Raw genomic sequence first — 24,821 nt, 5'->3', positions numbered from 1 at the left:
TTTCTATATAACCCTCTTTATGTGGATCTAGTTCCTTGTTGCAGGTAGAAAACGGACGCTTTAATAAAGAAGAACATTCTTCTTTAGCATTCTGGACCCGTTTACTTGCATTTTTACACGGATTATTTTCAATCGCAGTTTCATTAGGGCAACTTTCTGCCAACTTCCACGAATTACCAAAATCGATCGCTTTCTTCAACACTTTCTTTCTCGAAATGAAATCATCCTTTCGTTTTCCATTGAAGTTTCCACAAAGACCCGATAATAACTCACTTTGATATGAACATTGAATATGCCATCGTAGTGAACAGTCAAACCAATTGGTGCTGATTTGTATACCAAACTTCTTAAACTGTTGAACTTTGACATCTTTAAATATTAAAAAGAGATATTGCAACAGTTAGCTGTAAAGTGTTATGAGTTTTACCATTCTTAATATTACCTTCTTTTTTATACGGCAATGTAATATTTTCATCATTAATAATGACTCTTTCTCCTCGACTTAAATATATTGTCAAATTCTGCAACTTAACAGTGATTGCATTTGTACATGTTGCCCTTCGTTTACCACATGGTTTATTATCTTGAATAATAAGGAATGTATCATCAACATCTTTAGCCAATACATAATCACACCTTCCCATGAAATTGTAACGTTTTCCATCAAATGTTCTATAGTGAGGATCTCCTGTCGCTGTGCATAAACCTGTTCCTAAAAAAATCATAATATCGCTACATAAAACAACCAAAAATATTTCCTTTGCTTTTTTAACATAATTTTGATAATAATTGGAAAAAAATTTGCTATCCCTAACCTCCTTTCTCACACCGTTTTCCTTTAAAACCTTTGGGACATTTACATTTAAATGTCTTTCCCTTCTTGGAACATTTTCCTTTGTTTAAACATGGTTTAGAAGCACAAGGCGAACCTACAAATTTAAAAATTAATTTGTCTTTATCGAAAAATACATTTTCATCTACAGAAATGACATTTGCTTTCCCTAACCTCCTTTCTCACACCGTTTTCCTTTGTAACCTTTGGGACATTTACATTTAAATGTCTTTCCCTTCTTGGAGCATTTTCCTTTGTTTAAACATGGTTTAGAAGCACAAGGCGAACCTACAAATTTAAAATTAATTTGTCTTTATCGAAAAGCATTTTAATTTACAGAAATAACATTTGCTATCCCTAACCTCCTTTCTCACACCGTTTTCCTTTGTAACCTTTGGGACATTTACATTTAAATGTCTTTCCCTTCTTGGAACATTTTCCTTTGTTTAAACATGGTTTAGAAGCACAAGGCGAATCTGGAAATTTAAAAATTATTTTGTCTTTATCGAAAAAAGCATTTTAATTTACAGAAATAACATTTGCTTTCCCTAACCTCCTTTCTCACACCGTTTTCCTTTGTAACCTTTGGGACATTTACATTTAAATGTCTTTCCCTTCTTGGAGCATTTTCCTTTGTTTAAACATGGTTTAGAAGCACAAGGCGAACCTACAAATTTAAAGATTAATTTGTCTTTATCGAAAAAAGCATTTTAATTTACAGAAATAACATTTGCTTTCCCTAACCTCCTTTCTCACACCGTTTTCCTTTGTAACCTTTGGGACATTTACATTTAAATGTCTTTCCCTTCTTGGAGCATTTTCCTTTGTTTAAACATGGTTTAGAAGCACAAGGCGAACCTACAAATTTAAAAATTAATTTGTCTTTATCGAAAAAAGCATTTTAATTTACAGAAATAACATTTGCTATCCCTAACCTCCTTTCTCACACCGTTTTCCTTTGTAACCTTTGGAACATTTACATTTAAATGTCTTTCCCTTCTTGGAACATTTTCCTTTGTTTAAGCATGGTTTAGAAGCACAAGGCGAAACTAGAAAATTAACTTTTAATGGTAAATATTTCAAGTGTAACTTCATGGGCAGAGTGTATGATAAACATGGTATCTCTAATTGTCAAAGTCGCGTTTAAATACTATATTTACTTTTTCTTTGGCATCTCTTTCCCCAAAAGCCACGACGACAGGTGCACGAAAAACTGTTTTTCTTGTTTTTACAAATACCACCATTTTTGCAAGGAGCTGATGAACACGGCGTGACTGAGTGTATATAAAAAAACCAAGTTAACATCATCAATGTTTTAATTGTATAATTCAAATATTTTATTACTGTATAGCCCTACCACACTTAGCAAATTTTTTGAGATGCTTCCATTTTATCGTAACTCCCACTTCCTTACAATCTTCTTCATATGTTGCAAAAGACGAGCAAAGACATGCTTCAAAATTATCTTCACAAGCGCAAACATCATATTTACAATTTTCTATATAACCCTCTTTATGTGGATCTAGTTCCCTGTTGCAGGTAGAAAACGGACGCTTTAATAAAGAAGAACATTCTTCTTTAGCATTCTGGACCCGTTTACTTGCATTTTTACACGGATTATTTTCAATCGCAGTTTCATTAGGGCAACTTTCTGTCAACTTCCACGAATTACCAAAATCGATCGCTTTCTTCAACACTTTCTTTTCTCGCGAAATGAAATCGTCCTTTCGTTTTCCATTGAAGTTTCCACAAAGACCCGATAATTTTCCCCAATAAAGTTTACTCACTTTGATATGAACATTGAATATGCCATCGTAGTGAACAGTCAAACCAATTCCGGTGCTGATTTTTATACCAAACTTCTTAAACTGTTGAACTTTGACATCTTTAAATATTAAAAAGAGATATTGCAACAGTTAGCTGTAAAGTGTTATGAGTTTTACCATTCTTAATATTACCTTCTTTTTTATACGGCAATGTAATATTTTCATCATTAATAATGACTCTTTCTCCTCGACTTAAATATATTGTCAAATTCTGCAACTTAACAGTGATTGCATTTGTACATGTTGCCCTTCGTTTACCACATGGTTTATTATCTTGAATAATAAGGAATTTATCATCAACATCTTTAGCCAATACATAATCACACCTTCCCATGAAATTGTAACGTTTTCCATCAAATGTTCTATAGTGAGGATCTCCTGTCGCTGTGCATAACCCTGTTCCTAAAAAAAAATCATAATATCGCTACATAAAACGACAAAAAATATTTCCTTTGCTTTTTTAACATAATTTTGATAATAATTGGAAAAAAATTTGCTATCCCTAACCTCCTTTCTCACACCGTTTTCCTTTGTAACCTTTGGGACATTTACATTTAAATGTCTTTCCCTTCTTGGAACATTTTCCTTTGTTTAAACATGGTTTAGAAGCACAAGGCGAACCTACAAATTTAAAAATTAATTTGTCTTTATCGAAAAAAGCATTTTAATCTACAGAAATAACATTTGCTTTCCCTAACCTCCTTTCTCACACCGTTTTCCTTTGTAACCTTTGGGACATTTACATTTAAATGTCTTTCCCTTCTTGGAACATTTTCCTTTGTTTAAACATGGTTTAGAAGCACAAGGCGAACCTACAAATTTAAAATTAATTTGTCTTTATCGAAAAAGCATTTTCATCTACAGAAATAACATTTGCTTTCCCTAACCTCCTTTCTCACACCGTTTTCCTTTGTAACCTTTGGGACATTTACATTTAAATGTCTTGCCCTTCTTGGAACATTTTCCTTTGTTTAAACATGGTTTAGAAGCACAAGGCGAACCTACAAATTTAAAAATTAATTTGTCTTTATCGAAAAAGCATTTTCATCTACAGAAATAACATTTGCTTTCCCTAACCTCCTTTCTCACACCGTTTTCCTTTGTAACCTTTGGGACATTTACATTTAAATGTCTTGCCCTTCTTGGAACATTTTCCTTTGTTTAAACATGGTTTAGAAGCACAAGGCGAACCTACAAATTTAAAATTAATTTGTCTTTATCGAAAAAAACATTTTCATCTACAGAAATAACATTTGCTTTCCCTAACCTCCTTTCTCACACCGTTTTCCTTTGTAACCTTTTGGACATTTACATTTAAATGTCTTGCCCTTCTTGGAACATTTTCCTTTGTTTAAACATGGTTTAGAAGCACAAGGCGAATCTACAAATTTAAAAATTAATTTGACTTTATCTAAAAAGCATTTTCATCAATAGAAATAACATTTGTTATCTCTAACCTCCTTTCTCACACCGTTTTCCCTTAAAATCTTTTGACATTTACATTTAAATGTCTTGCCCTTCTTGGAACATTTTCCTTTGTTTAAACATGGTTTAGAAGCACAAGCGAACCTACAAATTTAAAAATTAATTTGTCTTTATCGAAAAAAAGCATTTTCATCTACAGAAATAACATTTGCTTTCCCTAACCTCCTTTCTCACACCGTTTTCCTTTGTAACCTTTGGGACATTTACATTTAAATGTCTTTCCCTTCTTGGAACATTTTCCTTTGTTTAAACATGGTTTAGAAGCACAAGGCGAACCTACAAATTTAAAGATTAATTTGTCTTTATCGAAAAAAGCATTTTAATCTACAGAAATAACATTTGCTTTCCCTAACCTCCTTTCTCACACCGTTTTCCTTTGTAACCTTTGGGACATTTACATTTAAATGTCTTGCCCTTCTTGGAACATTTTCCTTTGTTTAAACATGGTTTAGAAGCACAAGGCGAACCTACAAATTTAAAATTATTTTGTCTTTATCGAAAAAGAATTTTAATTTACAGAAATAACATTTGCTTTCCCTAACCTCCTTTCTCACACCGTTTTCCTTTGTAACCTTTGGGACATTTACATTTAAATGTCTTGCCCTTCTTGGAACATTTTCCTTTGTTTAAACATGGTTTAGAAGCACAAGGCGAACCTACAAATTTAAAAATTAATTTGTCTTTATCGAAAAAGCATTTTCATCTACAGAAATAACATTTGCTTTCCCTAACCTCCTTTCTCACACCGTTTTCCTTTGTAACCTTTGGGACATTTACATTTAAATGTCTTGCCCTTCTTGGAACATTTTCCTTTGTTTAAACATGGTTTAGAAGCACAAGGCGAACCTACAAATTTAAAAATTAATTTGTCTTTATCGAAAAGCATTTTCATCTACAGAAATAACATTTGCTTTCCCTAACCTCCTTTCTCACACCGTTTTCCTTTGTAACCTTTGGGACATTTACATTTAAATGTCTTGCCCTTCTTGGAACATTTTCCTTTGTTTAAACATGGTTTAGAAGCACAAGAACCTACAAATTTAAAATTAATTTGTCTTTATCGAAAAAAACATTTTCATCTACAGAAATAACATTTGCTTTCCCTAACCTCCTTTCTCACACCGTTTTCCTTTGTAACCTTTTGACATTTACATTTAAATGTCTTGTCCTTCTTGGAACATTTTCCTTTGTTTAAACATGGTTTAGAAGCACAAGGCGAATCTACAAATTTAAAATTAATTTGACTTTATCTAAAAAGCATTTTCATCAATAGAAATAACATTTGTTATCTCTAACCTCCTTTCTCACACCGTTTTCCTTAAAATCTTTTGGACATTTACATTTAAATGTCTTGCCCTTCTTGGAACATTTTCCTTTGTTTAAACATGGTTTAGAAGCACAAGGCGAACCTACAAATTTAAAAATTAATTTGTCTTTATCGAAAAAAAGCATTTTCATCTACAGAAATAACATTTGCTTTCCCTAACCTCCTTTCTCACACCGTTTTCCTTTGTAACCTTTGGGACATTTACATTTAAATGTCTTGCCCTTCTTGGAACATTTTCCTTTGTTTAAACATGGTTTAGAAGCACAAGGCGAACCTACAAATTTAAAATTAATTTGTCTTTATCGAAAAAACATTTTCATCTACAGAAATAACATTTGCTTTCCCTAACCTCCTTTCTCACACCGTTTTCCTTTGTAACCTTTTGACATTTACATTTAAATGTCTTGCCCTTCTTGGAACATTTTCCTTTGTTTAAACATGGTTTAGAAGCACAGGCGAATCTACAAATTTAAAAATTAATTTGACTTTATCTAAAAAGCATTTTCATCAATAGAAATAACATTTGTTATCTCTAACCTCCTTTCTCACACCGTTTTCCCTTAAAATCTTTTGGACATTTACATTTAAATGTCTTGCCCTTCTTGGAACATTTTCCTTTGTTTAAACATGGTTTAGAAGCACAAGGCGAACCTACAAATTTAAAAATTAATTTGTCTTTATCGAAAAAAGCATTTTCATCTACAGAAATAACATTTGCTTTCCCTAACCTCCTTTCTCACACCGTTTTCCTTTGTAACCTTTGGGACATTTACATTTAAATGTCTTTCCCTTCTTGAACATTTTCCTTTGTTTAAACATGGTTTAGAAGCACAAGGCGAACCTACAAATTTAAAGATTAATTTGTCTTTATCGAAAAAAGCATTTTAATCTACAGAAATAACATTTGCTTTCCCTAACCTCCTTTCTCACACCGTTTTCCTTTGTAACCTTTGGGACATTTACATTTAAATGTCTTGCCCTTCTTGGAACATTTTCCTTTGTTTAAACATGGTTTAGAAGCACAAGGCGAACCTACAAATTTAAAAATTATTTTGTCTTTATCGAAAAAAGAATTTTAATTTACAGAAATAACATTTGCTTTCCCTAACCTCCTTTCTCACACCGTTTTCCTTTGTAACCTTTGGGACATTTACATTTAAATGTCTTGCCCTTCTTGGAACATTTTCCTTTGTTTAAACATGGTTTAGAAGCACAAGGCGAACCTACAAATTTAAAAATTAATTTGTCTTTATCGAAAAAAAGCATTTTCATCTACAGAAATAACATTTGCTTTCCTAACCTCCTTTCTCACACCGTTTTCCTTTGTAACCTTTGGGACATTTACATTTAAATGTCTTGCCCTTCTTGGAACATTTTCCTTTGTTTAAACATGGTTTAGAAGCACAAGGCGAACCTACAAATTTAAAAATTAATTTGTCTTTATCGAAAAAAAGCATTTTCATCTACAGAAATAACATTTGCTTTCCCTAACCTCCTTTCTCACACCGTTTTCCTTTGTAACCTTTGGGACATTTACATTTAAATGTCTTGCCTTTCTTGGAACATTTTCCTTTGTTTAAACATGGTTTAGAAGCACAAGGCGAACCTACAAATTTAAAAATTAATTTGTCTTTATCGAAAAAAAGCATTTTCATCTACAGAAATAACATTTGCTTTCCCTAACCTCCTTTCTCACACCGTTTTCCTTTGTAACCTTTGGTACATTTACATTTAAATGTCTTGCCCTTCTTGGAACATTTTCCTTTGTTTAAACATGGTTTAGAAGCACAAGGCGAACCTACAAATTTAAAAATTATTTTGTCTTTATCGAAAAAAGCATTTTAATTTACAGAAATAACATTTGCTTTCCCTAACCTCCTTTCTCACACAGTTTTCCTTTGTAACCTTTGGGACATTTACATTTAAATGTCTTTCCTTCTTGGAACATTTTCCTTTGTTTAAACATGGTTTAGAAGCACAAGGCGAATCTGAAATTTAAAATTAATTAGTCTTTATCGAAAAAAAATTTTCATCTACAGAAGTAACATTTGCTTTCCCTGACCTCCTTTCTCACACCGTTTTCCTTTGTAACCTTTGGGACATTTACATTTAAATGTCTTGCCCTTCTTGGAACATTTTCCTTTATTCAAACATGGTTTAGAAGCACAAGGCGAAACTGCAAATTTAAACATGCATAAAAATATCTTTACTAAAAAAAAGCCATATGATATACAAAAACAACATTTGCTATCCCTAACCTCTTTTATGTAATATTTACTGATAAAGATAAGTAATGCTTGTTAAAGTATTTTTTTTAAGTGCTATCCCTAACCTTCTTTCTCACACCGTTTTCCTTTGTAACCTTTGGGACATTTACATTTAAATGTCTTTCCCTTCTTGGAACATTTTCCTTTGTTTAAACATGGTTTAGAAGCACAAGGCGAATCTGGAAATTTAAAAATTAATTAGTCTTTATCGAAAAAAACATTTTCATCTACAGAAGTAACATTTGCTTTCCCTGACCTCCTTTCTCACACCGTTTTCCTTTGTAACCTTTGGGACATTTACATTTAAATGTCTTTCCTTCTTGGAACATTTTCCTTTGTTTAAACATGGTTTAGAAGCACAAGGTGAACCTACAAATTTAAAATTAATTTGTCTTTATTGAAAAACATTTTCATCTACAGAAATAACATTTGCTTTCCTAACCTCCTTTCTCACACCGTTTTCCTTTGTAACCTTTGGGACATTTACATTTAAATGTCTTGCCTTTCTTGGAACATTTTCCTTTGTTTAAACATGGTTTAGAAGCACAAGGCGAACCTACAAATTTAAAATTAATTTGTCTTTATCGAAAAAGCATTTTCATCTACAGAAATAACATTTGCTTTCCCTAACCTCCTTTCTCACACGTTTTCCTTTGTAACCTTTGGGACATTTACATTTAAATGTCTTGCCTTTCTTGGAACATTTTCCTTTGTTTAAACATGGTTTAGAAGCACAAGGCGAACCTACAAATTTAAAAATTAATTTGTCTTTATCGAAAAAAAGCATTTTCATCTACAGAAATAACATTTGCTTTCCCTAACCTCCTTTCTCACACCGTTTTCCTTTGTAACCTTTGGGACATTTACATTTAAATGTCTTGCCCTTCTTGGAACATTTTCCTTTGTTTAAACATGGTTTAGAAGCACAAGGCGAACCTACAAATTTAAAAATTATTTTGTCTTTATCGAAAAAAGCATTTTAATTTACAGAAATAACATTTGCTTTCCCTAACCTCCTTTCTCACACCGTTTTCCTTTGTAACCTTTGGGACATTTACATTTAAATGTCTTGCCTTTCTTGGAACATTTTCCTTTGTTTAAACATGGTTTAGAAGCACAAGGCGAACCTACAAATTTAAAATTAATTTGTCTTTATCGAAAAAGCATTTTCATCTACAGAAATAACATTTGCTTTCCTAACCTCCTTTCTCACACCGTTTTCCTTTGTAACCTTTGGGACATTTACATTTAAATGTCTTGCCCTTCTTGGAACATTTTCCTTTGTTTAAACATGGTTTAGAAGCACAAGGCGAACCTACAAATTTAAAAATTATTTTGTCTTTATCGAAAAAAGCATTTTAATTTACAGAAATAATATTTGCTTTCCTAACCTCCTTTCTCACACCGTTTTCCTTTGTAACCTTTGGGACATTTACATTTAAATGTCTTGCCCTTCTTGGAACATTTTCCTTTGTTTAAACATGGTTTAGAAGCACAAGGCGAACCTACAAATTTAAAAATTAACTTGTCTTTATCGAAAAAAAGCATTTTCATCTACAGAAATAACATTTGCTTTCCCTAACCTCCTTTCTCACACCGTTTTCCTTTGTAACCTTTGGGACATTTACATTTAAATGTCTTTCCCTTCTTGGAACATTTTCCTTTGTTTAAACATGGTTTAGAAGCACAAGGCGAACCTACAAATTTAAAGATTAATTTGTCTTTATCGAAAAAAGCATTTTAATCTACAGAAATAACATTTGCTTTCCCTAACCTCCTTTCTCACACCGTTTTCCTTTGTAACCTTTGGGACATTTACATTTAAATGTCTTGCCCTTCTTGGAACATTTTCCTTTGTTTAAACATGGTTTAGAAGCACAAGGCGAACCTACAAATTTAAAAATTATTTTGTCTTTATCGAAAAAAGAATTTTAATTTACAGAAATAACATTTGCTTTCCCTAACCTCCTTTCTCACACCGTTTTCCTTTGTAACCTTTGGGACATTTACATTTAAATGTCTTGCCCTTCTTGGAACATTTTCCTTTGTTTAAACATGGTTTAGAAGCACAAGGCGAACCTACAAATTTAAAATTAATTTGTCTTTATCGAAAAAGCATTTTCATCTACAGAAATAACATTTGCTTTCCTAACCTCCTTTCTCACACCGTTTTCCTTTGTAACCTTTGGGACATTTACATTTAAATGTCTTGCCCTTCTTGGAACATTTTCCTTTGTTTAAACATGGTTTAGAAGCACAAGGCGAACCTACAAATTTAAAATTAATTTGTCTTTATCGAAAAAGCATTTTCATCTACAGAAATAACATTTGCTTTCCCTAACCTCCTTTCTCACACCGTTTTCCTTTGTAACCTTTGGGACATTTACATTTAAATGTCTTGCCTTTCTTGGAACATTTTCCTTTGTTTAAACATGGTTTAGAAGCACAACGAACCTACAAATTTAAAAATTAATTTGTCTTTATCGAAAAAGCATTTTCATCTACAGAAATAACATTTGCTTTCCTAACCTCCTTTCTCACACCGTTTTCCTTTGTAACCTTTGGGACATTTACATTTAAATGTCTTGCCCTTCTTGGAACATTTTCCTTTGTTTAAACATGGTTTAGAAGCACAAGGCGAACCTACAAATTTAAAAATTATTTTGTCTTTATCGAAAAAAGCATTTTAATTTACAGAAATAACATTTGCTTTCCCTAACCTCCTTTCTCACACCGTTTTCCTTTGTAACCTTTGGGACATTTACATTTAAATGTCTTGCCTTTCTTGGAACATTTTCCTTTGTTTAAACATGGTTTAGAAGCACAAGGCGAACCTACAAATTTAAAAATTAATTTGTCTTTATCGAAAAAAAGCATTTTCATCTACAGAAATAACATTTGCTTTCCTAACCTCCTTTCTCACACCGTTTTCCTTTGTAACCTTTGGGACATTTACATTTAAATGTCTTGCCCTTCTTGGAACATTTTCCTTTGTTTAAACATGGTTTAGAAGCACAAGAACCTACAAATTTAAAATTATTTTGTCTTTATCGAAAAAGCATTTTAATTTACAGAAATAACATTTGCTTTCCCTAACCTCCTTTCTCACACCGTTTTCCTTTGTAACCTTTGGGACATTTACATTTAAATGTCTTGCCCTTCTTGGAACATTTTCCTTTGTTTAAACATGGTTTAGAAGCACAAGAACCTACAAATTTAAAATTAATTTGTCTTTATCGAAAAAAGCATTTTCATCTACAGAAATAACATTTGCTTTCCTAACCTCCTTTCTCACACCGTTTTCCTTTGTAACCTTTGGGACATTTACATTTAAATGTCTTGCCTTTCTTGGAACATTTTCCTTTGTTTAAACATGGTTTAGAAGCACAAGGCGAACCTACAAATTTAAAATTAATTTGTCTTTATCGAAAAAGCATTTTCATCTACAGAAATAACATTTGCTTTCCCTAACCTCCTTTCTCACACCGTTTTCCTTTGTAACCTTTGGGACATTTACATTTAAATGTCTTGCCCTTCTTGGAACATTTTCCTTTGTTTAAACATGGTTTAGAAGCACAAGGCGAACCTACAAATTTAAAATTATTTTGTCTTTATCGAAAAAGCATTTTAATTTACAGAAATAACATTTGCTTTCCTAACCTCCTTTCTCACACCGTTTTCCTTTGTAACCTTTGGGACATTTACATTTAAATGTCTTGCCCTTCTTGGAACATTTTCCTTTGTTTAAACATGGTTTAGAAGCACAAGGCGAACCTACAAATTTAAAAATTAATTTGTCTTTATCGAAAAAAACATTTTCATCTACAGAAATAACATTTGCTTTCCCTAACCTCCTTTCTCACACCGTTTTCCTTTGTAACCTTTGGGACATTTACATTTAAATGTCTTGCCTTTCTTGGAACATTTTCCTTTGTTTAAACATGGTTTAGAAGCACAAGGCGAACCTACAAATTTAAAATTAATTTGTCTTTATCGAAAAAAAGCATTTTCATCTACAGAAATAACATTTGCTTTCCCTAACCTCCTTTCTCACACCGTTTTCCTTTGTAACCTTTGGGACATTTACATTTAAATGTCTTGCCCTTCTTGGAACATTTTCCTTTGTTTAAACATGGTTTAGAAGCACAAGGCGAACCTACAAATTTAAAATTATTTTGTCTTTATCGAAAAAGCATTTTAATTTACAGAAATAACATTTGCTTTCCCTAACCTCCTTTCTCACACAGTTTTCCTTTGTAACCTTTGGGACATTTACATTTAAATGTCTTTCCCTTCTTGGAACATTTTCCTTTGTTTAAACATGGTTTAGAAGCACAAGGCGAATCTGGAAATTTAAAAATTAATTAGTCTTTATCGAAAAAAACATTTTCATCTACAGAAGTAACATTTGCTTTCCCTGACCTCCTTTCTCACACCGTTTTCCTTTGTAACCTTTGGGACATTTACATTTAAATGTCTTGCCCTTCTTGGAACATTTTCCTTTATTCAAACATGGTTTAGAAGCACAAGGCGAAACTGCAAATTTAAACATGCATAAAAATATCTTTACTAAAAAAAAGCCATATGATATACAAAAACAACATTTGCTATCCCTAACCTCTTTTATGTAATATTTACTGATAAAGATAAGTAATGCTTGTTAAAGTATTTTTTTTAAGTGCTATCCTAACCTTCTTTCTCACACCGTTTTCCTTTGTAACCTTTGGGACATTTACATTTAAATGTCTTTCCCTCTCTGGAACATTTTCCTTTGTTTAAACATGGTTTAGAAGCACAAGGCGAATCTGAAATTTAAAATTAATTAGTCTTTATCGAAAAAAACATTTTCATCTACAGAAGTAACATTTGCTTTCCGTGACCTCCTTTCTCACACCGTTTTCCTTTGTAACCTTTGGGACATTTACATTTAAATGTCTTTCCCTTCTTGGAACATTTTCCTTTGTTTAAACATGGTTTAGAAGCACAAGGTGAACCTACAAATTTAAAAATTAATTTGTCTTTATTGAAAAAAACATTTTCATCTACAGAAATAACATTTGCTATCCCTAACCTCCTTTCTCACACCGTTTTCCTTTGTAACCTTTGGGACATTTACATTTAAATGTCTTGCCTTTCTTGGAACATTTTCCTTTGTTTAAACATGGTTTAGAAGCACAAGGCGAACCTACAAATTTAAAATTATTTTGTCTTTATCGAAAAAGCATTTTAATTTACAGAAATAACATTTGCTTTCCCTAACCTCCTTTCTCACACCGTTTTCCTTTGTAACCTTTGGGACATTTACATTTAAATGTCTTGCCCTTCTTGGAACATTTTCCTTTGTTTAAACATGGTTTAGAAGCACAAGGCGAACCTACAAATTTAAAAATTAATTTGTCTTTATCGAAAAAAAGCATTTTCATCTACAGAAATAACATTTGCTTTCCCTAACCTCCTTTCTCACACCGTTTTCCTTTGTAACCTTTGGGACATTTACATTTAAATGTCTTGCCTTTCTTGGAACATTTTCCTTTGTTTAAACATGGTTTAGAAGCACAAGGCGAACCTACAAATTTAAAATTAATTTGTCTTTATCGAAAAAAAGCATTTTCATCTACAGAAATAACATTTGCTTTCCCTAACCTCCTTTCTCACACCGTTTTCCTTTGTAACCTTTGGTACATTTACATTTAAATGTCTTTCCTTTCTTGGAACATTTTCCTTTGTTTAAACATGGTTTAGAAGCACAAGGCGAACCTACAAATTTAAAAATTAGTTTGTCTTTATCGAAAAAAAGCATTTTCATCTACAGAAATAACATTTGCTTTCCCTAACCTCCTTTCTCACACAGTTTTCCTTTGTAACCTTTGGGACATTTACATTTAAATGTCTTTCCCTTCTTGGAACATTTTCCTTTGTTTAAACATGGTTTAGAAGCACAAGGCGAATCTGGAAATTTAAAAATTAATTAGTCTTTATCGAAAAAAACATTTTCATCTACAGAAGTAACATTTGCTTTCCCTGACCTCCTTTCTCACACCGTTTTCCTTTGTAACCTTTGGGACATTTACATTTAAATGTCTTGCCCTTCTTGGAACATTTTCCTTTATTCAAACATGGTTTAGAAGCACAAGGCAAACTGCAAATTTAAACATGCATAAAATATCTTTACTAAAAAGCCATATGATATACAAAACAACATTTGCTATCCCTAACCTCTTTTATGTAATATTTACTGATAAAGATAAGTAATGCTTGTTAAAGTATTTTTTTTAAGTGCTATCCCTAACCTTCTTTCTCACACCGTTTTCCTTTGTAACCTTTGGGACATTTACATTTAAATGTCTTTCCCTTCTTGGAACATTTTCCTTTGTTTAAACATGGTTTAGAAGCACAAGGCGAATCTGGAAATTTAAAATTAATTAGTCTTTATCGAAAAAACATTTTCATCTACAGAAGTAACATTTGCTTTCCTGACCTCCTTTCTCACACCGTTTTCCTTTGTAACCTTTGGGACATTTACATTTAAATGTCTTTCCTTCTTGGAACATTTTCCTTTGTTTAAACATGGTTTAGAAGCACAAGGTGAACCTACAAATTTAAAATTAATTTGTCTTTATTGAAAAAACATTTTCATCTACAGAAATAACATTTGCTATCCCTAACCTCCTTTCTCACACCGTTTTCCTTTGTAACCTTTGGGACATTTACATTTAAATGTCTTGCCCTTCTTGGAACATTTTCCTTTATTCAAACATGGTTTAGAAGCACAAGGCGAAACTGCAAATTTAAACATGTATAAAAATATCTTTACTAAAAAAAAGGCATATGATATACAAAAACAACATTTGCTATCCCTAACCTCTTTTATGTAATATTTACTGATAAAGATAAGTAATGCTTGTTAAAGTATTTTTTTTAAGTGCTATCCCTAACCTCCTTTCTCACACCGTTTTCCTTTGTAACCTTTGGTACATTTACATTTAAATGTCTTTCCCTTCTTGGAACATTTTCCTTTGTTTAAACATGGCTTAGAAGCACAAGGCGAATCTAAAGTTTATTAAAATGTAACTAAATTTAAAATTGATTGATACAGACATAAACAATGAGATTCATGACTTGATTTGTTTGAGGTCCTTTATCAGAAAATGTACAACTTGCTGGCATAGGTTTTTTAATATTTTAGTAATTAATGTGTTATCATGGAAATTTTAATGATGATTATACTTGGCCTGTTATGAATACTTTTGTGACATTATATATGTAGTTTTAAGTATTTAGTCAATATCAACAATTTGATAAGCATTATTTTGCACTTTTTTTATATCTTTAACTGATAGTGGATATTGGATCATTTAGCTAAACAGGATTTATACTTAGACAAGTGACAGCATAGATAATGGCGTCAACAGTAACGTAACGCACACGCTAGTTGTCTTACAAAGCAATGACATCCCGATCGCCAGAAAGTCACTAAATGTAAGTCATTCTAGATGGACAATAAAATGGAAGACGTGAATGAAGTCATGACCGATAGTTGGTTTAGGTTAGACCTAGAAAGGAATGTTCTTAAATTTGTATGACGTAATTGAACCTGAGTTTTCGCAAAAGAAAAAAATGGACGTCTTGTATTTGGGTTTAACGGTTTGGCTAAGGATGCCAATGTTCACATTGAGTACATTACCACCTTTTCTTCTCCCCCCTTACCATTTTTACTGAATGGAAATTAAAAATAATATGTACTCTAACAAAAAATAAATTGAAATCAAGAGATGAATGCTGGGATATATTAGTTTGTTAGAGCAAATATGATGGAAAATGATTGAAAAAAATAGTAGTAATTAATCAGCATATTATAAATTTATTATGTCAAATTATTGTTTTTAAGACATTCAAAGTTTTACCTTCAATCTCGCAAAGTTCCCCAGTAAATCTTGAATGACAACGACACACAAAAGTATCAGCTTTTTGACGACAACGACCACCATTTTTACACGGACCTGATGCACATGGTGACTCTGAAATTTAAAACAAAAAGTTACCATTCATTTCATTGTATTAAAACAATTCATTAAACTTGGATACTCCAATACATAAAAATAACTTGATCCAGACATCCACTCTTTATAGAAAATCACTTTCTTCATAAAGTATATCTTAGCAATTAAGACATAAATTTAGATAACTCAATTTTATTAGGTTAATACTATAAATCTAGACTATTGATGGTACATATTTTTTAAATATTGTATGAAATATACATGTACCATTATATAATATCAATGAGTCACAATATCAAATTGAACACCAGATCATTATGATGAAATTTATGAATTATATATACAATACCTTTAACATGGCATCTCCTTCCTTTAAAACCTTTCTTGCATTTACATTTATATGCATTCTTAAGATTCATACACTCACCACCATTTACACATGGTGAAGATGCACAAGGTCGTACTGTGAAATTGATAAAATAAATCTACATTTAACATTGCAGTACAAAAGGAACAACTTTTCAACAAAAATATCTGACATAAAACAGTACAATTTTAGCTCAAGAAGTCAGGAAATTCCGCTATTTTGAAATTCATATGTACTTTGATCTTTGATAAGATACATATCAGTAATCAGTTATCAAATTAAATTGACATACCATCCTTTTCACATCGACGACCTTTAAAGCCACATGGACATTTGCAAAGAAACGAATTTCCAACATTTATACAATTCCCTTTGTTCATACAAGGAGCTGATGCACATGGTGATACTAGAAAGATGCGATGCTTTATTTATTGAAAATCAAGGACATAATTATTTTGCATTTACTTTTCCAGCTTTCAAAGAATTTTTCATGTTTCATACTTTTTTTTCACATTGTTTTCCTTTGTATCCACAACTGCAATCACAAACATATGTTCCACCAACTTCTTTACATTTTCCTCCATTAAAACATGGCATCGAAGAACAAGGTGATTCTAAGCAAAAAATATTGGAAGTGATATTTTAATAAAAATGGGAAATCATAGATAAACCGTCTGTCAAAACTCAAATGTTTCATAAACTTAATGCAACTTACAGAGTGAATCTTGAACTTAATCATACTACTTTCGAAAGATAACACATAAAGGACAGTACGTTTACGTGTCTCATACGTCAAAGTATTGTTCTTTCTTAAAACACAAACAAAAAGCATTCTCTTTGATGAAAGATGCGTCTTCCGCTTAGTCGTTTTTCATAGAATTGATGGAATTTAATTTATCGGAAAAAGCAAAATGCTAAGTTCTTTTTGTGTTTTCTGTTTTATTAGTTTTGCTTTACTTTTATAGTAACATATTTGCTGCCATGTCCCAGCTATTATTTTCATGAAAAATACATACCTTCACCCATGTATAACTCGTAGATGTAGTTAAATCTTGGTGCGCCAACACACTCGGTGTTTGCTGCATCATTACATTTGTCTATTTTAGGCCCAAAGCCAATACATTTCTTTTGCTTTTTACTACGATATTTAAAGGTGTCTGATGTAGGATCACCAGACCAACATTCACCATAATTTTGGATACCAAAGTAGCGATAGCCATGCGTTTTGGTAAGCCTGGCGCAACTGTTGCATGAAAAAATAAATCATATCTCTGTCTCAAGATCCCAAGAATGCTTGCTAGCCTAGTCCAAGTCATTCTTATAGCATGCGCATGCGAACGTTGATGAATCAAGAGCTTATTACTGCAATAGTCTTACGCCATTGATTTACTTACTGGCACACCGTATCATGCAAATATTTGTGCCATCCACTACCCCAGGCAATGTGGTAATTAATATGAAGCAGTTTGTTGAACGGTCGACTATCTCGATTGCGATTGAGTGCGTGGATGTCTTCAAAGCATCCTTTCTTTATCATTTTGACTTCGCATTTTGATATTTGACTCGACGCTTTGTCAAAACCTTTTAACAAAAAATGATTTAGTTGTTTCATAGTAGAGGATGTTTATTCTATCATTTTAAAGTTCTTTTCCTAAACATTGTCGTCAACATGATTATGTATGTTCGTTCTCGTAGATAATTTTAAATTTTTCCACAGAATATGATGAATACTGAATTGATAAATGAGTACCAGTCATCATTTAACTATTACTTAAAATTTCTCTCTTTTTACTACTTTCGATAAAACCAAAATTATTTTGCGCAGCACTTTAAATTACAAATATTACATTGAAAAAATCTTCAAGGCTTACCTGTGCTTGCAAAAAAAAGAAAAATAACCAGAAATTTTTCCATGTTTAGTTTTTCTGCAACTTTCCTACAATCGGAAAGATTGAATAATCATCGCTGCATTTTACCCTTAAATATGTTAGGGAACTCGTTAGAAACAATTGTCTATAATGAATGTAAATGAATTAATTTTGCTTTGTTCGAGATCTGTTGTTTCCCACAAGAAATATAAAATATATAACTGCTTCTTACAGTTATAAAAAATACAGTCATATCACAATTTTTCAAGATGATCTTAATCATAAAATTGTACATTGTTGTGTATAATGTGCAGTTATCAAATTGATTTTCATCAACTAGGCTATAATGGCATAAGTATAAAATTAATAAGGCTTATCCGTGTTGTACATTATTCTTTGATAGAGTTTTCTTGGTTGAAATAATTTCGTGGAAAAATTAATTTTGAAAGATTCCTTTTTTCTAGTCTTTGTAACGACATTTCTTCTTTAATGTAATTTGATTTGTATGTTAAAACAAGCATTGTTTGTCACATTGCGAATAACATGGATTTTTTCTCGTCAGCTTTAAATTGAACACGTCAAAGTTTTAATTTGGCTGCTTGTGTCAGTGTCATGTCTTTACAAACAAGAAGACTTAGTAACTTTCATCTACTATAGTATGGTGAAATGATAAGAAAAAGATATTGTTTTATCATTTTGCGCAAAAAGGGCAATTTGACGCCAGAAAGCATTTTACCGTGAATAAAAGAAATACACAAGCTTGCAAATAGAGAGATGACAAGTTTGTAAAATTGAGCTAACAATAAATGTCTATCTATCTTTCCATAGTCATGTCCATGATTATCTATCAACTGTTCTATACGTGTCTTCATATCTATTAAAATTTTGTATGTATTTTAAAAAAGTTGTGCTGTCTTTATGTCGCACCACATTTATTCATTTTATTTTATTTTATTTTATTTATCTATTTTATCTTCTACAGCAAAGTACTTATAAATACAAAAGAACATATATAACTGTTAAAGGAACAGCCAGAGAAGCATCCTACAGCTTTTAACAATTACAGCAACCCTATGAACATAACGCCACAAAAAAATTGAAAACAACACAATCTTTTATAGGATGATTCACGTGACTAGTTACAAAACATACATATATATTCCCTATTTTTGAATCATCAACGTCATAAAATTTTTCTAACTGGGGGTAAAGATGGATTAAAAGACAGATCTGCTTGGGGGTAAAGATGGATTAAAAAACAGGTTTACAAAAAAGTTTCTCACTAAATGCGACAACAGGTGGTCTTATCATTTTTTTAAAACAAATGACCAACATATACATTTCGTTTCCCGTTGCAGTTCAATCGACTTACGTCATTGAAGCAAAGTCATGTTGAATTTAGACTAACATTCTAACAATAGGCAATCTGTTGATTCCCATGATTATCAAAATAAGAAATTACGTTTGTAAGTTGTAAAATTTGGAAACTTGAAACCAGATTGCTAAATAAATATAAAACTTTATATCTTTGACGTATTTATAGAAAGCTATCATTCAAAATAAACCACTTACTAGTAAAGAAAATAGACAAATGCTAATTCTACTAGAGAAAAGGACTCTTCGTTTCTTTAATTAAACCTGTATCCATTTTCAACTCAAACTTGAGAAATAACTATTTTTTGGTTTTGTCTTTTTAAGATCTGCACGTATTTGTAAATACTTATTATATCTATTGTTGTGGAAACCAATGTCTGGCAAAATCAAGCACAATTATCAACAAATTATGAATATGGTAATGCTGCAACTTTTTTGTACTCGACAGATAATTGGTAATATGATTGATTATCAATGAGAATTACATGACAAATGTTAACGCAAGCCTTTTTGTAACAACCTTCTCAGTTACATGTTTGTAAATAGATCGTCCAGGTGAGAAGGACTGTTTTGTTGTTGTTGACTGACGTTTCGACAAATGACTCTGAAGATGACTACCGCTAAGGTTGTGGAAACGTCAGTCAACAACAACAAAAACAGTCCTTCTCATGACTATACCAACCTGGACGATCTACATTTACAAACATGTAACGATACTCCTGGGTTCAATCCATTTACTTTAGCCTTCTCAGTCTTAGCCACAAATTGGTAAATTAAACGTGTCTTGCCTGTCTATCAATTGAATCACAAAAATGTATAACTGAGTCCTTCTCATCTTGCACCCCAAACAGAGATAAAACAATAAAAAGAACAAGGAATACGTTACGTTTAAAAATTTTAAACTAATAGTACAAAATGTAAAAGTATCAAGACCAAACTGACTAAATTTGTATTTAAGAAGAAAATCGAAGCTTTTTAAGTAGTGCATGCAGCAGGCAAGACGGAAATTTCAACATGAAATAAAGTCTGTCCACTTTTTATTTTCTATTTTTGGTTCCCCAATCAATGGTTACCAGCTTTTTTTGTATCCTTTAAATCTTGCTTGAAATCCAATCCATTTTCCCAACATGAACAAGTACTATTAATTTAAACAAGTAGAGAAAATTTTGAAATTTTTTATTTTAGCTGCTAAATAATATAATTAACGAGAAGTGCAGTTGTTACGAATTTAATGCCTATTTACAGTGTCTTCTTAAATTCAATATATAAAAACAGGTTCGAAGACATTTAACAATTTCCATACTCGTTTATTCTTCATGTTTTTTTTTGTAATGCAAAGTGACAAGAATCTTTTTTTTAGTTGATAAAGTTCAACAGTAAAATTTATGGCCTTCGTGCTTAGATTTTGTAAGGAGACTTTCGGCGTATGATGTCATGCATGTCATACATACTAGTAAACATAAAAGAGTTCGAATTTGAGAATAGAAAATAGGCATGATATGACTGATATTAAGCCCGCCGCACACTGGAGGCAAATATCAAACGCGTTTGATATTTGACTCATCTGTCACGAATGACAAATGTTGTTCAAAACTTCCGCGCACACTAGGAAATTCTTTCGATCGCACTTGTCACGAATAACAAGTACGCGCGGCAAGTTCACCAGTGTGCGGCGAGCTTTAGAATGCAAAAATCAAATTTCCTGTTACAAGTCTGTAATTGTGGCACGTGTCACAACAAATTTCTCTTTTCTAAACGGTCTTTGCCAGCTATGATTAAGTCGCACCTTGGGAACGATAGCACAAGAAAGAGAAGTTTCTAAATAAAGGTGGAATCAACTCTCGGGAGTCCTTGAATGTTGCCATGGTTTGATTTCATTTTTATCAAGCAATTTCGAGTCGCTCAATAAAATATACGTTTGGGTGATTACAACCCCCCAAGTTCTTGCGCTACCAAGTTTTTGGAGGGCGACATAGTAGGCGTCCATTTGGTTGATGACAATTAGTCTCGTTGTGAATTACAATGGTGTTGTTTCTGAAAGAACCTTGTGGAATTTTTTGCGTATTTTTAACGTACATTTGTGTTTTATATGCAGATTATTGCATGATTAATCATGTGGTCATCCCTACTTTGTCAAACAGGTAATAAGAAGAAAATTTCATTTATTTTATTATTTTATTTGAAGTATTTCACCCACTGAGGAACACACCGTTATACTTACTTATACACGAATACGTCAATACTCGTTATTAATTGAAGATTTCGATTTTTCTGACTTTCCCTTTTTTCGTTTGATTTAATACATTTGTGATTATAAAATCAACTGTCAGTGGTGATGAAGAAAATGCCGCGAATGAAAGAATATTTAGATTAAACTAACATTCTTTACTTGTGTATTACGGTATTCATACAATATTTATACGATATTAAATAAGTTTTTGTTTTAGTTTTTGGGGTTTGTCAAATGTGCTGATTTTCAACATTCTAATTCTACTATTAGTTGTTTCTCATTTTCAAGCAACTACATCTGATCCAGGTAAACTTGTTTACGGCAATTCAATGCTGTTAATGTTGAATGCTTACCTGAGAAGATCATGCTGTATGATGCATACCTGTCATGTCGGCTTGAGCCACAGATTTTGTCTTTCATTTTTTTGTTTTGCCTTTTTTAGGAAGAGTTCCATTACCATGTACAAGTCTTGACTTCTCAGATATGCATCAAGCGGCCTCACAAGTTAAGGTAACAAGTCTAAATTTGGTGGATTTGATTCATTGAATTTAAAATTTATGTTCTTATTACATTTATGAGCTCAAAACATATAATATGTCAGTTAAAAATATATTCACAGTGACGGCAAACATTCTATGATTTTTAAAAAGACATTATGGTTACTTTAGGATGAAAATAAGTGGACTGTATGTTCTCGTTGTGAAACATACAGACCACCAAGAGCTCATCATTGTAGGTATGTTGTACTGTCTCATTCTTTTAAATAATAACAAGCCATCTTTTTGAAGCTATTTCTCAAATTCCACTTCTGCTCTTCTGAATATTCGATTCATCTTTTTGTCATCTGTACATGCAATTGATTCATTTCTTTTCCTTGTGAAGGTATATATATGGTTTTCAAACTTCTAAGATTTGGTTTTGCATGTTTATTCAAATTTTGATATTGTTTTGTGCTCATGTGTGTACTATCTTTCCTTTTACATAAGAAATTATTATTTCACCATATGTAATAATGTATTTGTACTTTATTTATTTTGATTGCTTTAAAATTTGGCATAGTCCTCCAACACATAATGTAATAACTATCCTTTCACAGGATTCTTATTATTTGCATGCTCAATCTCAGTCTTATTATTGTGTGTACTCTGTAATGTATCCTATGAAAGAACTTTATGGAGGATTGTATTTATACTAGGAACATGTTTTTAAAATAGCGAAATTATTCCATATAATCAAGCTAGAGTTAATGTTTTACATATGTGGAATTCTAATGCAACTGTACATTGACAGCCTCAAATTTACAGGATATGTCGTAGATGTATTAGAAAAATGGACCATCATTGTCCTTGGTAATTAGTATTATTTTTGACTTCTCTCGTAAACAGTTATCAAATATGTCACAAAAATAGTATTTTAGGTTCTGTTATTTCACAATTCCGTTTTACCAGGATAAATAACTGTGTTGGTGAAAGGAATCAAAAATATTTCGTGTTATTTCTAATTTATACTGGTATGTGTGTTATTTCCACAACATTATCTGAAAACATATGATTGTTTTGTGAAACATACTCTGTATGCATTTTCTTGAAGGAAACTTTATAATGTCAATTCACTCATTTCAATTTTTTCGTCAAGGTCTTACATCGATACACGCTATAGTCTTGTCGTCAGTTTCTCTTTCCTTACCTTGTATCGATTGTTCAGAAAAATATGCATTTAAGACTCGACAGTAAGTAGCAAAAACATTACATAATGTGGCGTAAAACAAGGCACAAAAATCCAATTTTTGACATGTTAAATGCTTTTTCTTTTCTTCTGACTAGTGTATGATTAATTTTTAGATTTTTTGTCATATCGTTGATTCTAGAAGGATTGCTATTTGGATTGTTTGTTATGGTAATATTGTGTGACCAAGTAAGAGCATAGTTTACCTCAATTGAAATGTTTAGTACTGTAGTCGGAAATGCCAATTGCCAAAGTAAATGTTAATCTATAAATAAATCTTACAAGTCCACTGCCGTATGTCTACTCTTTGGTTGATGAATTCCGAATTAAAATTTTTGACTTTACTCTTGCTTGAGTTACTTTTTTCTGTTGTTTTAGTTTTCATCGATTTGTAATGATACTACTGCCGTAGAGTATGTTCAAAAAAAAGGCTCTCAACGTAACAAAGCATCGAGAAATGAACTTCTAATGGAAGTGTTTGGGAAAGGTGATCTTATGTACATAATGACATATCTTATTGAGGAATTCATTTACACTGTTTTTTCTTAACACCTCCCACTATAAGACTGGCGAATGTTCAAAAAATTATCATTATTGACTCCTTCGTTATTACCATTTATATATTATCATTCTTTTTTCATCTTAATTTTTAAGGTCCTTTATATATGTGGTTTCTACCATGCTTTGCTCCCGAATATTCGTCAAAATATGATATGGATACTTCATTTATAATGTAAAAATATTTCTAAAGGATTATATCATAAAATCGACGGTTCTTGTTACAAGGATGTCTTTTGGTCAAGGTTTCTTGACTTGTGACCATGATCGTAACGGTGTGTTCTTTTCAAAAATAAATGTTAACATACGTATGTATATAGTACGAACTACTGCTTGCTTTAGCTTGCTTGCAGTCTTTAACAATATTTATGGAATCGTTAATTACTTTAGCGTAAAACGTCGATTTTTTAACGTGAAGATAAAATTTCAGTCATTTTGAGAATATAACTAATGCCACTTCTAAGGTAGTTGTAAATATAATATCCATGTAGCACTTCATACTGCAAACCATGTCAGCTGTAAATCTCCTATTACTTTGTGATGTTTCATTGTGGAATTAGCAAATATCTTGCCTTGTTTATTAACTGTATTTACAAGATATTGGAAACGCAGGTTTCTTAAATTGACATCATGAACTTACCTCAGGTCTTTACATCCCCATCTACATATCTCCTCTCTTCCGTAGTTGGCTGTGTTTTTCGGTTAGTTATCAACACACACTAGCTTAAAAACCATTAATATGTTATTGAAAAACCTTTGGAGTTGGACATAAGACTGAGTAAGAACATTCATTGATGTCGTCTTCATGCACTTCATGACATCAATGAGAGTGATATTTCTTGTCCTTGGGACAAAAATGGAGCATTTTTAAACTGCTTCTCTCATTTAGTTAGTCAAGATGAAACAATATAGATGTGTGTCATTTATAGATATAGAAATGTGATCATTTGATAGACACTGAT

The 24,821-nt window shown here is 31.8% G+C and overlaps 2 protein-coding genes across 2 annotated transcripts; one reads left to right on the top strand and one right to left on the bottom strand.

The window, feature by feature from the left end:
• Positions 1 to 371: 371 nt before the first annotated feature.
• On the bottom strand, positions 372 to 17,130 carry LOC124446843 (adhesive plaque matrix protein 2-like). Its single transcript, XM_046997721.1, has 17 exons — positions 17,121 to 17,130; positions 16,617 to 16,718; positions 16,087 to 16,200; positions 15,642 to 15,755; positions 13,381 to 13,494; positions 13,190 to 13,303; positions 12,809 to 12,922; positions 12,429 to 12,542; positions 11,589 to 11,702; positions 11,021 to 11,134; positions 10,458 to 10,571; positions 2,917 to 3,060; positions 2,247 to 2,618; positions 1,577 to 1,690; positions 1,386 to 1,499; positions 1,007 to 1,120; positions 372 to 712 (listed from the first exon to the last, which is right to left on the bottom strand). The coding sequence occupies exons 1-17, from the start codon at positions 17,128 to 17,130 to the stop codon at positions 372 to 374; spliced, it is 2,337 nt and encodes a 778-aa protein (XP_046853677.1).
• Positions 17,131 to 21,339: 4,209 nt separating this feature from the next.
• LOC124446215 (palmitoyltransferase ZDHHC7-like) lies at positions 21,340 to 24,423 on the top strand. The gene is made up of 10 exons (XM_046997043.1): positions 21,340 to 21,487; positions 21,794 to 21,882; positions 22,019 to 22,086; positions 22,245 to 22,312; positions 22,881 to 22,925; positions 23,025 to 23,086; positions 23,212 to 23,305; positions 23,418 to 23,490; positions 23,680 to 23,788; positions 23,956 to 24,423. Exons 1-10 carry the CDS (start codon positions 21,369 to 21,371, stop codon positions 24,036 to 24,038), a joined length of 810 nt encoding a protein of 269 aa, XP_046852999.1. The 5' UTR covers positions 21,340 to 21,368; the 3' UTR covers positions 24,039 to 24,423.
• Positions 24,424 to 24,821: the final 398 nt, after the last annotated feature.

This window comes from Xenia sp. Carnegie-2017, unplaced genomic scaffold, assembly GCF_021976095.1.
Source record: "Xenia sp. Carnegie-2017 unplaced genomic scaffold, XeniaSp_v1 HiC_scaffold_22, whole genome shotgun sequence".
Lineage (NCBI taxonomy): Eukaryota > Metazoa > Cnidaria > Anthozoa > Malacalcyonacea > Xeniidae > Xenia > Xenia sp. Carnegie-2017.
Note: the sequence above shows the minus strand (reverse complement) of the source record. Positions and strands in the feature narration are given on the sequence as shown.